We start from the raw sequence: 11,835 nt of genomic DNA on the forward strand, positions 1-11,835 counted from the left end.
TGTAATCTGGATTACATAATTTTGTTTTTGTAATTATCAAATATCTGTATTCCAATTATTGTATTGTTTTAGAATGATTACTTAATATTTACAATATAGCATTATGTGTAATTCATTGATTCTTCCTAATTCCTTTGTTATCTTTAACATTTTAATTTCTAAAAAAGCCTATTGCACTTTAAGTCCAGGTTGCGGAATTGTAGGCGGCTATAATTTCACGAAAAATGAGGATGCAAAGCATAAACAAATAATTTTTTTCTTTTTTTTTTAAATCAAGTTTTTGATTTTATTTTTAAATTGAACATTGAGATTTAATTAACTGTTTATCAATCTACAATTCCAGAACTTTTTATATGGAATTTAGAACTTTTTATTAGTAATTTTTTAACATTCAAATTATTGCTGAAAAGTTATAATTTTCAAGTCAGACAGAATGCTGTATTCCAAACAATTACATATTCTAAACTGTATGGACAAGATTTTATATGTTCCTACAGATTGAATTGAACAGACCAAATTTCAGAAATAAAATTTTGAATACTCGGGGTCACTAAAGGTCAAAAAGCCTCAACACATGTACATATTTTTCTTGACAGACATGAATTGTGTCCTGTACCAACAATTACCTTTTGAAAATAAGCACCAGTAGCTGCAGGATAAAAATTTGTTTAGTTGTTAAAGATCAACATCCTGTTCATTTCTTTGCAGAAACACACAGAAACTATTATCTCCCAGCATATATTAGGGTTGTTATCAAAAATATCTTTATAAAGAGTCGTTATGGAAAACATTTTAATGGTTCTTTGAGGAGTCATTAAACAGAATACATAGAAATGCTCACCAGGTACATGTTTGTTTTTCCATCCATATTTTATATAATGTGAATCTGAAACAATCCTGTGAAATCAAAGTCCCAGTACAAGCAGTGTAAACCCTGAAGATTTAAATCAAGGTTCAAGTTTTATGTCCTCAATATTACACTGTACGTACAAATAAAGGCTGAAACAAACAGGTTAAATGCTAATGCCGTTATCTAGTCGAGGTGTATTCTACTTGTAGAACTCGTGTTCCTGCTCGTCTTTCTTGATAACGGTCTTGTAAGCCTTCTCAAAGTCCTTAGCCAGCACAATGTAACGGTTTTCACGCACAGCCAGCATACCAGCCTGTAGACAAAAAAGTAACAGGAAAACATGTGTTTGAAGAAATTCTGATCACAAATAAAAATGATAATGAAGACATTTTTTTTTATGAACATACGGTTTGTTCTAACTCACCTCCTGGCAAATGGAGTTGATATCTGCACCAGAGATCTTGTCAGGCCTGGCAACATCTGCATTTTGGTTAAGGACAATTGTATAACGTTTATTTGGTTTTGAAAGTCTGGTATAACAGTCTTCTAAATCAAGAGTCTGTACTTTTTTTTTCTTTTCTTTTTTTTAATGTTTTTGAAAGTGTCTTATGCTCACCAAAGCTGCATTTATTTCATACAGTGTAAACAGTAATAATGTGAAAAATTACTAACATTTAAAAATAAATTATTCTTGTAATGGTAAATCTGAATATTCTAACACGCTGATTTGTGTTCAAGAAACATGTCTTTTCAAGATTTGACACCAAAATCATAAAATGTCTTGACTGTTACTTTTGAATCATTAAATGCATTGGTGCTGAACAAATATACTAATTTCTTAAAAAAAAAAAAAAAAAAAAATTTTTTTTAAGGAGAATATACTTTTCCCCCCCCCCTTTTTTTGCGGCAGTGTTAATACTGTTTGTTCCTCTATGATCAATGCCCTTAACTTCCAATGAATAATTGTAATCATAATGAGAAAATTCATGCTGGGTCAGGATACAATCCTCCAGGTCAACCTCCTCTGAGAGGTTCATCTTGCTGGTGATGGTGGAGAACACCAGGCGTTTCTGTCGCCGGTCAGGAAGAGGAAACTCAATCTTACGGTCCAGTCTACCTGGGCGCAGCAGAGCTGGATCCAGTGTGTCAGCCCTGTTGGTGGCCATGATAACCTGTCATTAAAAAAAGAAACAGAACGTCAACGATGGTTGAAATGGTTTTAAAGCAGAATAGAAGGAGAAGTGCAACATAATAACACAAAGTCATAGAAGAAAAAAAAACAAAAAAAAAAAACATGAAATAATAACCGAGGGGATCAAATATGGTGGCAACATGATGTGTCCATTCAAGTTGTGATTTTAATAAGTCAATTCCACTTCAGGTATCTACAATTTTACAGGACACAGCAGGATGTTACGTAATTCAAGGCTCTATATTTAATGAAAAGATTATTTTGGCAAATGTGTATGGATCTAATATAGATAGCTCAAGTTTTTTTTTTTTTGCAAAACCATTTCTTCTACTGTCTTCTTTACCAGGAAAATTTAACTGCACATTATCTCCCAGCCTTAACCGCTCAACAGGTTTAGACACAAAACACATACAGTTTAAGAATAGAAATAGGACTCCATAAAATAATTAATCTGTGTGACACATGGCGAAGGTTATACCCTAATAAAAGAACATATTCAATCTGTTCTACAGTGATGAAGGGTCATTCTCGTATTGACTTCTTTAATTTACAATGAGCTCTTTCTAAGAATAACATTATGTCAGTATGATTCTATTGTTATGTCAGACTATAATCCAGTATCTTTATCTTAGAAATTAATAAGTGATATGAAGGAAACTTGTCACTGGCACCTGCACCTGAAATGGTTACATGATCCGGATTCACTGAAATACAGATAGATCATTTTTTGAAAGAGAATAAAAATGATATGTCAGCTACTGTAAGGTGGGAAGCATTCAAGGCATATATCCAAGGTCAGATAATTTGTTTTTACAAGCTCAAAAACTAATTAAAGCTGCAAGCAGCGATGAAAGGGCCCTCGCACCCGGGCTCACCGTCACCCAATGGCTGTTGGGAGACAGCGAACAGTAGGCAATATGATTTTAACGTGGTTACTGTTGGATAAATGCATCAAATTCACTTATATATGCCAAACTTCCTGCTGCCAGTTGGTGGTGCTATGACTATAACTGGATATTGACATGTAAATGTCCTCAGACCAGGACTCTTACCAAACATGTGAAGTTTGGGGCAGATTGGACATTGCATGTTTAAGTTAGTGTAAATCAGGTGGCGCTATAATTATAATTTATTATTGACCTTTAGTTATGCTCAGGCCAGGAACCTTATAAAACGTGTGATGTTTGAGGCAGATTGGGCATTGTATGCGTGAGTTACAACAACTTCCTGTTTCATAGTATTAATAGCACGCTTTAGCACTTACTAAGTGTTGCTAGCATGTTTGAGAATATTTCTAGCATGTTTGGCACACAATGGCATATTGTACTGTGTTGCTAATAGTGCATACCAATGTAAAACATGTAATTTCCTGTTGCCAGTAGCTATAGCTATAACCAAATATGAGCAGGTAGATGTTTTCAGGCCAGGCCTCTAATCAAACTTGTGAAGTTTGAGGCAGATTGGACATTGTATGCATGAGCTACAGTAACTTCCTGTTTCACTGCATTAATGGCATGTTTTAGCATTTAGCTAAGTGCTACTAGCATGTTTTAGTATGTTTCTAACATGTTGCCAGTGTATTTAGCACTTGCTGACACTTTTAATATGTTGTTAGGGGTCCATAACAGTGTTAAACATGACACTTCCTGTTACCAGCAGGTGGCGCTATGACTATAACTGAATTTGGGAATGGGTGTTTGATCAGGACAGAACACCTATCACACGTGTGAAGTTTGGGGCAGATTGGACATTGCTTGCCTGAGTTACAGCAACTTCCTGTTTCATTGTATTAATAGCAATCATTAACAATTATTAAACATTCAAAGCATCATTTAAAATATTTCTAGCATGTTTAGCACACAATGGCACATTTTTTTTTGTTTGCTAATTGTGCATACCAGTGTAAAACATGTCACTTCCTGTTGCCAGTAGGTGGCGCTATAGCTATAACCAAATATGAACATGTAGATGTCTTCAGGCCAGGACTCTAATCAAACTTGTGAAGTTTGGCGCAGATCGGACATTGCTTGACTGAGTTACAGCAGCTTCATTTTTCACTGCATTAGTAGCATGCTTTAGCACTTAGCTAAGTGTTGCTAGCATGTTTTAGTATGTTTCTAGCGTGTTGCCAGTGTATTTAGCACTTGCTGACACTTTTTAATATGTTCCTACGAGTCCATAACAGTTTTAACTGTCACTTCCTGTTACCAGCAGGTGGCGCTATGACTATAACTGAATTTGGTCATGAGTGTTTGTTCAGGACAGAACACCTATCACACATGTGAAGTTTGGGGCAGATCGGACATTGCTTGTCTGAGTTACAGCAACTTCCAGTTTCATGGCGAAACATCAAAATTTGTCAGGCCGCCAGGGACACACCCCTTGACGAAAACTCAAAATCTTCGCAATTTAACGTCACAAAGGTCTTATGATGACCCTCAACAAATTTAAAGACAATCCGATTAAAACTGTAGGAGGAGTTCGACAAAGTACAAGGCATGGAAATGGCAAAAACTACACAAAATTCATACAGGAAATTCAAAATAACGTACTTCCTGTTGGGTTTTGGATTTTGTACCAAGAGACTTTTTTGTAGGTAATGGTGTGTTACACGTGTGTACCAATTTTGCAATGCATGTACGTGAAACGTAGCTCGAGGTGCACTCCATTGAAATTTAACAGGTGGCGCTATCGAGCCAATTTGCCACACCTACTTCTGAAACCTATATCAGATGTAAATTTTCGCCAGTTCTGATGCGTGGGCAAAGTTTTGTGAGTTTTGGAGCATGTTTAGGCCCTTAAAAATGCGATTCCAAGAGGGTCCTAGCACCACCGGTGCTCAGGCCCTAATGAACTTAAGTTAGAGTTAAATTTATTAGAAAAAGAAAGCAAGCTTGCAGAGGAAAAGGCTTATTTAGACACTTCAAAAAACATACATCATAAACTTCTTAAACGTAGGGTTCAATACAATTCCCTCTCCATAACAAAAGCTGAAAACAGCTTAAGATTGAAGCAACCTTTCTACAAACATGAGAAGAGAAATGTCCAACATCTGTTATAGGTATAGACCAAAATGGATTTATCAAGAATGGTCAGGTTACTCATAATATTAGGGGAGTCTTAAACATTTTGTATGAAAAAGAGAAGCCATTTAGTAGCATTCTACTGGAAGAACATAGAAGGTCCATCCATTGATCATTGGTTGAAAGATCTGGCACATTATATTGTATTGAAAAGAATAACCTACAGTATAAATCTGTTTATACAGCTTCTGGAAAATAACCAAATATTTGCACAGGCAATGTTAAATACCTCTCACTCTACTGATTAATACGTGAATGCATGTTGCGCTTTTGTATTTGAAAATATGTGGATATGTCTGTCTTAGCCTTTGTATAATAACTTCTTTACCGGTGTAATTGAATTTTCGGATACTTTGGGGGGAGGATGGGTGGGGTTAAAATATATATATATACAAAATTGATTTTCTCTCAATTTTTTCATGTTTTTTCCAACAAAAATTATGTTCAAAAAATAATAATAACCAAAATGTTTTTTCTGACCTTAACGTTCACATTCTGGTCAAACCCATCCATTTGATTGAGCAGCTCAAGCAGGATTCTTTGCACTTCTCTATCAGCTACAAACACAGAAAACAGAAAAATGAGAAAACAAAACTCATTAAAACAATGTCAGAATGTCATGAAATGAAGCACAATGACTGAATAATGACATTTTTTGTGCGATATGTAAACTACCTTTCAAAGGTTTGGGAGTCAGTAATTTTTGTAAGAATTTAAAAAAAAGAAAGAAGTTAAAAAAGAAGTTAAAGAAAGAAGTTAAAAAAGAAGTTAAAAAAAAGTCTCTTATGCTCAACAAGGCTGCATTTATTTGATCAAACAGTGATATTGTGAAATATTATTACAGATTAAAATAATTTTTCATTTAAAAATGTAATTTATTCCTTAAATTGCAAATATATCAACCTGATATATTAATTTTGTGTTCAAGAAATACTCCTTATCAAATAAGATTTTTTTTTTCTTATTATCAATGCTATATATATATATATATATATATATATATATATATATATATATATATATATATATATATATATATATATATATATATATATATATACACACACACACATATACACACACACATTTAGGGATGCATACCTCCAGTCTGTGCATCAAAACGCTTGGTAGCAATCGCATCAATCTCATCGATAAAGATAATGGCCGGGGCATTCTCTTTGGCCAGTCGAAAGACATCTCGCACCATGCGTGGACCCTCTCCGAGATACTTCTGCACAAACTCAGATCCCACCACACGAATAAAGGCCGCTGTAGAACAATAAATCACAATTAGAAAAGTTGTAATATGACCATGTGCATCTGATCTTGTCATTTATTTCCGTCTGTGTTCAGGAATGAGCTTTAAAGCTCAGTAATAAATCAAATTTGGGCATAAAGGCAGAAAGGCCTCTAAGAGCCATACCTGTGGTATGGTGAGCCACAGCTTTTGCCAACATAGTCTTTCCACAGCCAGGTGGGCCATACATGAGCACTCCTCTGGGTGGGTCAATACCAATCTGAGAACAGAAGCAGAATGTGAGTGGACAACCAAGACTGCTACACACCCACAGGCATTGGCATGCACAGACTCACCTGTTTATAGAGCTCAAAATGTGTGAGGGGCAGCTCCACAGCCTCCCTCACTTCCTGTTTCTGGATATCCATTCCTCCGATGTCTGCGTACATCACATCTGGTTTCTGATCTGGGGTCAAATAGAGAGGAAACACATTAAACGGGACAACAATAAAGCTGGTGCAAGAGTTTTTCAGAAATAAGACCTAGATCACTAATGCAAGATAAACAAAAGAATACCTGAAGTGAGCATCATGATGCTGCTGTCAGCTTCTGGAGGCAGAACGTCCACCAGAGCATTGCTGTGCTTGTGCAGAGCAACAGAGGCATTGGGCTTCAGCAGCTCTCTGTCAATTGTGCTCAAAATCCGAACATAGTAATTGGAGCCTGAAGGAATCAAAAGCACACAGTATTATTGACATTGTGATAAACATTTCAAATGCACATTTAAGCATCGGGCATGATTTTATCCAAAGAGACTTGCAGTGCATGCAAAGAGTATACATTTGAAACTACATTATACGTTATATACTTCACTGACATATCTTTTCTTGTTTTTAGCAAACATAATTCTGTTCAATTTCTCAGAAAACAAGATTTCATATATTCATTTTGCATCTCAAGTAAATGTATTTTGTTTTAAGGATGTTTATATATTTGAACTGGAAAACATAAATACTGAAAAAGAAATCAATTTTTGCAGTGCATGCAACACTTAATGGCATTGCTTCATGAATGTGAGAATTTCTCCTCAGATTTAAGGCCTTTCTAGACCTTAATCTAAGAAAAGGTGATTAAGACCCGCAGAAGCCCTGTACTGATCAGTCCTCTTACCTGTGGTTGAGCCCACAATAGCAGTATTCTGGTCGACTGCTTCCAGGAACTGCCCAATAACCAGAGGGATGCTCTGTATCCTCTTCACCTCCTCTTGGGCATGAAGAAACTCCTTTTTCAGATTCTTCTGTTCATCTTTAATGTACTCCTCCTGCACCTCCAGAAACTCCAGCTCCTGCTGCAACTTCTGCGGTGTGTTAGTGATTACGTGTCAACAAGTGTGGCAGAGTCAAGATTCAGCGGTCAACACTGTGATAAACTAGTAGCATGTCAATCATGCACATTAAATAAATAAATAAAAACCCCTCACAAACATACAAACCTTATATCTACTGTAAAGGTCCTCCAGATCTTCAGGTTCTGGAGCCAAGAAAGACAAGCCGGTCTGGGGCCTTGAATTTAGCAGGGCCGGCACATCCTCCTGGAGAGAAAAAAAAGATCACAAATATGTAGAATAACGCACATTAAATCTACAAGACAAGAACTTTTTAATAAAACTAATTTTATTAAAATACACAATTTACATTAATTACAATTACAAAACTCTTACACACAATATAGCACATCGTAATGAATGCATATTCAAGCAGTTACCCTGCTGTATTATTTATATATTTATACACATTCTAATTTGAATGTACACACTACCGTTCTGTAAATCGTTATATAAAGCTTCTTAATAATAGTCTGTTAAAAAAAATTCTAACGATGTTATTAAACAAAAGATGGGAGATAAACTGAATGCTAACGTTACATGGCTAAGCAATAGCATAACTGATACATGTTGTGAACATGTTTAGAAATGTGTTCAAAGAGGTCATATACAATTCTAATATGATCAATAATGAGATTTTAATCTCTACATATCCGCAGTGATCGCTACTCGTCTGTTATCTTCGTGAGCACACATGCTAACGTTAGCCGCTGTCAGAGAATGGCATGACTGAGCATTTGCAGCGAGCTGAATGAATCGGCATCTTTTCACTGTTTATTGTAAGCTTTAGACTAGTGTTCTTGCTCTATATGTGGTTTGCTTTGATAGACTAGAACTTTTTAAAGATAAAAACGATATGTACGCCACCCCTCTCTTTGTAAAACACTTAAAATCCTAACATAACACCTCACCTGAGGTTTCTCAACCAGCACTCCGCCGTCCTCCATGTTTGCTTGCAGCAGCTGACGTCACGTCGCAGAATATATGTGACGTTCCGGAAACATTGACCGGGTCCTACAGTCCACCTTTTCATGTCCTCTTATGTATTGGGTCAATATATATTTCCTATGTTTTGACCTAAATACATAAACTACCGTTCAAACATTTGTTGCATTAAATTGAAAAAAAAAGTGACAGTAAAGAGTGTAGCCTATGATGTCTATTTTAAATAAATACTGTTCTTTTTAAAATTCTATTCATCAAAGAATCCTGAAAAAAAAATCACGGTTTCCACAAAAAATATTCAGCAGCGCAACTGTTTTCAGAATTTATAATGTCATTATTCTTGAGCACCAAATAGGCTGATTTAATTATCTGAAGTAATGCCTGCTGAAAATTTAGTTTTGCCATTACAGGAATAAACTGCTTTTAAATTTTTTTTTTTATTTTATATATATTTTAAATAGAATAAATTTATTTTAAACATTAGCCTAACAATATTTCACAGTAGTATTGTTTTTGGTGTATGCAATCTTAGTGAGCATTTCGGTAGCACTTTATTTTACAGTCCTGTTCCTCATGTACATACTATGTACTTATTATAGTAATTACAATAACTATGTAATAACTAGGTACTAACCCTGAACCTACCCCCTAAACCTAACCCTAACCCATGTAGTTACCTTGTATTACCAGAACTTTCTTAGATAAATACACTGTAAGTACACTATAAGTACATGTACTGTAAAATAAAGTGCAACCGAGATTTCTTTCAAAAACATTGAAACTCTTACTGATCTCAAACTTTTTAACTGTACCAAGTTTATTATGAGAACTCTCTCAAGAAGACCAACTGTGTGACAATTGGAAACTGGGTACCAAAATGGTGCATTATACCTTTAAATATGTATGAAATTAGTTATATTTTCTTCTGGTTGAAAAGGCAATGAAAACAGATGTTTTTGATTGTTTTTATTGCATTTATTGATAAATCACCTACTGTAACTGACATCAGATTCTATTAGAACTTGCAATCTTTTATACAAACAACATCTGAACAAAGATGAAGCAATGGTTTTTATTAAATTGTTTATTTTTTTTTATAAAAATGGCACCTTTTCATGTCACACAGAATATTATTTAGACCTTCACTGCCCACTCAATAACTCAATAAGTTAAATTCCTCACTAATGTCCTCTTAATAAATAAGTGTAAACATGACTTGAAGATAATTCATTTGTCATATTCAATCTCATGCCTTTTGATACAGAATATTATTTAGATTAGCCACGGTTATAGACTATGCAATGGCAATATGCAATTTTCAATGCACAAACAATATTTTGATGCATGAAAAGGAACATAGAGCTTTTTTATGTACAATTTGTTTAGATATCTTTTTTCTGTCTTTTTCATCATCTTGTCTTTGTGTGTGGATGCTTTATAAATTCAAAGGCAGGGTCTGAGTTGTAAAAAGGGTTCAAGCGGTGGTGTCTAGCATCTTGTCAAATCTTCTGACCAAAGAGGGGAATCCTTTGGTGGTTGAGCCCTCTTCTTCATCTCCCATCTTCATAGTATCCCCTGAAAAGACGTGAGATTCCTTGCCACAACACTGCATCTTTTCTGTGGGTCAGCAAGAGCCTGCACAGGAACACGGGTTGATTCCAGAACAGGCATTTTTGTGGACACATCAACATGATGTCCAAGCAGAGACCTACGTTTGTCCACCCTCACTGGTCGACTTGCAAAACTGGGCAGCCGGGGTAAGGAGAGGAGAACGGTAGTTTTCAAATCAGACTCACATAAAGGTTCACAAACCTTTCTCGTTGCCATGCCCATTAAATTTTTAGCAGGTCTGGAACCTCGACGTCCCGGAGGTCTTTCTCCTGAAACCGATGTTTTCTCTTCAGCTTCTGTCAAGAAGAAATGTCCAGCAGACTTGTTCTGTCCAGCAAGAGGTTTCACAGGACAGTGTGTTGGTTCAAAAACAGGCATGTTCGTGGACTTCGTGGACACAGCAATATGGCGTATATGTAGAAACATATGTTTGTCCACCCTCACAAAACTGGGCAATGAGGATAAGGAAAAGTGAGCATTACATTTCAGATAAGACATACATGAAGATTCTGTGACATTGCTCTCTGGCACATCCATTAAATAGGTAGGAGATCTTGGCCCGTGACATCCTGGAGGACTTTCACCTGAAGATGTCTTCTTTTGTCCAATCTCAGGCAAGAAGGGAGGTGCAGAAGATCTGCTAAAAATCCTTTTGCCTACTAGGCATGGCAGGGCCTGAGTCTGGAGAGTATTTCTCACTCTGTACCACATGTTGAAATGTTGGAGTGAAGATGATTTCAATAACAACAACACAATTGGCTTGAATGAGTGATAAGCAAGCAGCAGTCACAACAGTCAGATACCAAGTGAAGCTCTTTTCACCGGGATTCCTTGTAATGTGTAATGGCTATTATGATGTCATTGTCAGAATAGAATGTTGGTCTGTTGAGTTTATTCAATTTGCTGCTACAGAGATTTTTTTTAAATCATGCGATTCTAGTGCAGACTAATTATTTTTTGTCATGTTAACAGTTAATAATATGCGGAACAAAATCACTTCCGTGGCGTTTTGCAGATTCGTCACAAACAAAAATGTAGCGCAGACTTAAAGTATTCAACAGGAAGAGCAGTTCACATAAAACAAATGTGTTTTACTCTGAATCTGCAGTGTAGAAATTAAGAAATTAAAGACAATACATTTTAATGCTCTTTTACAGTATAATTCATCTATAATTTTGGCTCACCTCATAAATGAAAGTGTGGTTCCCCCTAGAGGTGAGAAATCATATTACAACTAACTTTAAAGGATTTCAGCCCCCAATGATTTACTCAGCATGTCGTTCAAAATCTATACTTTCTTCTTGAAACAAAATGTACATTTTTGAAGAATATCCTGACCACTCTTCTAAATTAAGTTAACGAGGACCGAGACTGTCAATCTCCAAAATGACACAATAAAAATGTCATACGACAGTTTTTTTTTTTGTTTTTTTTTAATCAACATAAAATTTCAGTCACTAAAACTTTTCTCTTCCTTCTTGCTTATCTTTCTGTATTCATGGTCTTTGGTTCATATTTGTGATGTTCAGTTTG

The 11,835-nt window shown here is 35.6% G+C and overlaps 1 protein-coding gene across 1 annotated transcript; it reads right to left on the bottom strand.

Annotated features, from left to right (window-relative positions):
* Nucleotides 1-778: 778 nt before the first annotated feature.
* Nucleotides 779-8,766, bottom strand: LOC109106573 (26S proteasome regulatory subunit 6B). The gene is made up of 11 exons (XM_042741502.1): nucleotides 8,658-8,766; nucleotides 7,855-7,953; nucleotides 7,533-7,719; nucleotides 6,939-7,085; nucleotides 6,719-6,828; nucleotides 6,549-6,642; nucleotides 6,227-6,394; nucleotides 5,606-5,682; nucleotides 1,854-2,022; nucleotides 1,275-1,330; nucleotides 779-1,163 (listed from the first exon to the last, which is right to left on the bottom strand). Exons 1-11 carry the CDS (start codon nucleotides 8,691-8,693, stop codon nucleotides 1,050-1,052), a joined length of 1,257 nt encoding a protein of 418 aa, XP_042597436.1. The 5' UTR covers nucleotides 8,694-8,766; the 3' UTR covers nucleotides 779-1,049.
* Nucleotides 8,767-11,835: the final 3,069 nt, after the last annotated feature.

This window comes from Cyprinus carpio, chromosome B16 (assembly GCF_018340385.1).
Source record: "Cyprinus carpio isolate SPL01 chromosome B16, ASM1834038v1, whole genome shotgun sequence".
Taxonomy (NCBI): domain Eukaryota; kingdom Metazoa; phylum Chordata; class Actinopteri; order Cypriniformes; family Cyprinidae; genus Cyprinus; species Cyprinus carpio.

Bases quoted from the DNA above. Each gene is read 5' to 3' on its own strand.
- LOC109106573 (XM_042741502.1), bottom strand. From the start codon at position 8,693: ATGGAGGACGGCGGAGTGCTGGTTGAGAAACCTCAG. The intron at 6,643-6,718 runs GTGAGTCTGTGC...TTCTGTTCTCAG, and splicing joins ATTTTGAGCTCTATAAACAG to ATTGGTATTGACCCACCCAG. The intron at 1,164-1,274 runs GTGAGTTAGAAC...TTTTGTCTACAG, and splicing joins TCAACTCCATTTGCCAGGAG to GCTGGTATGCTGGCTGTGCG.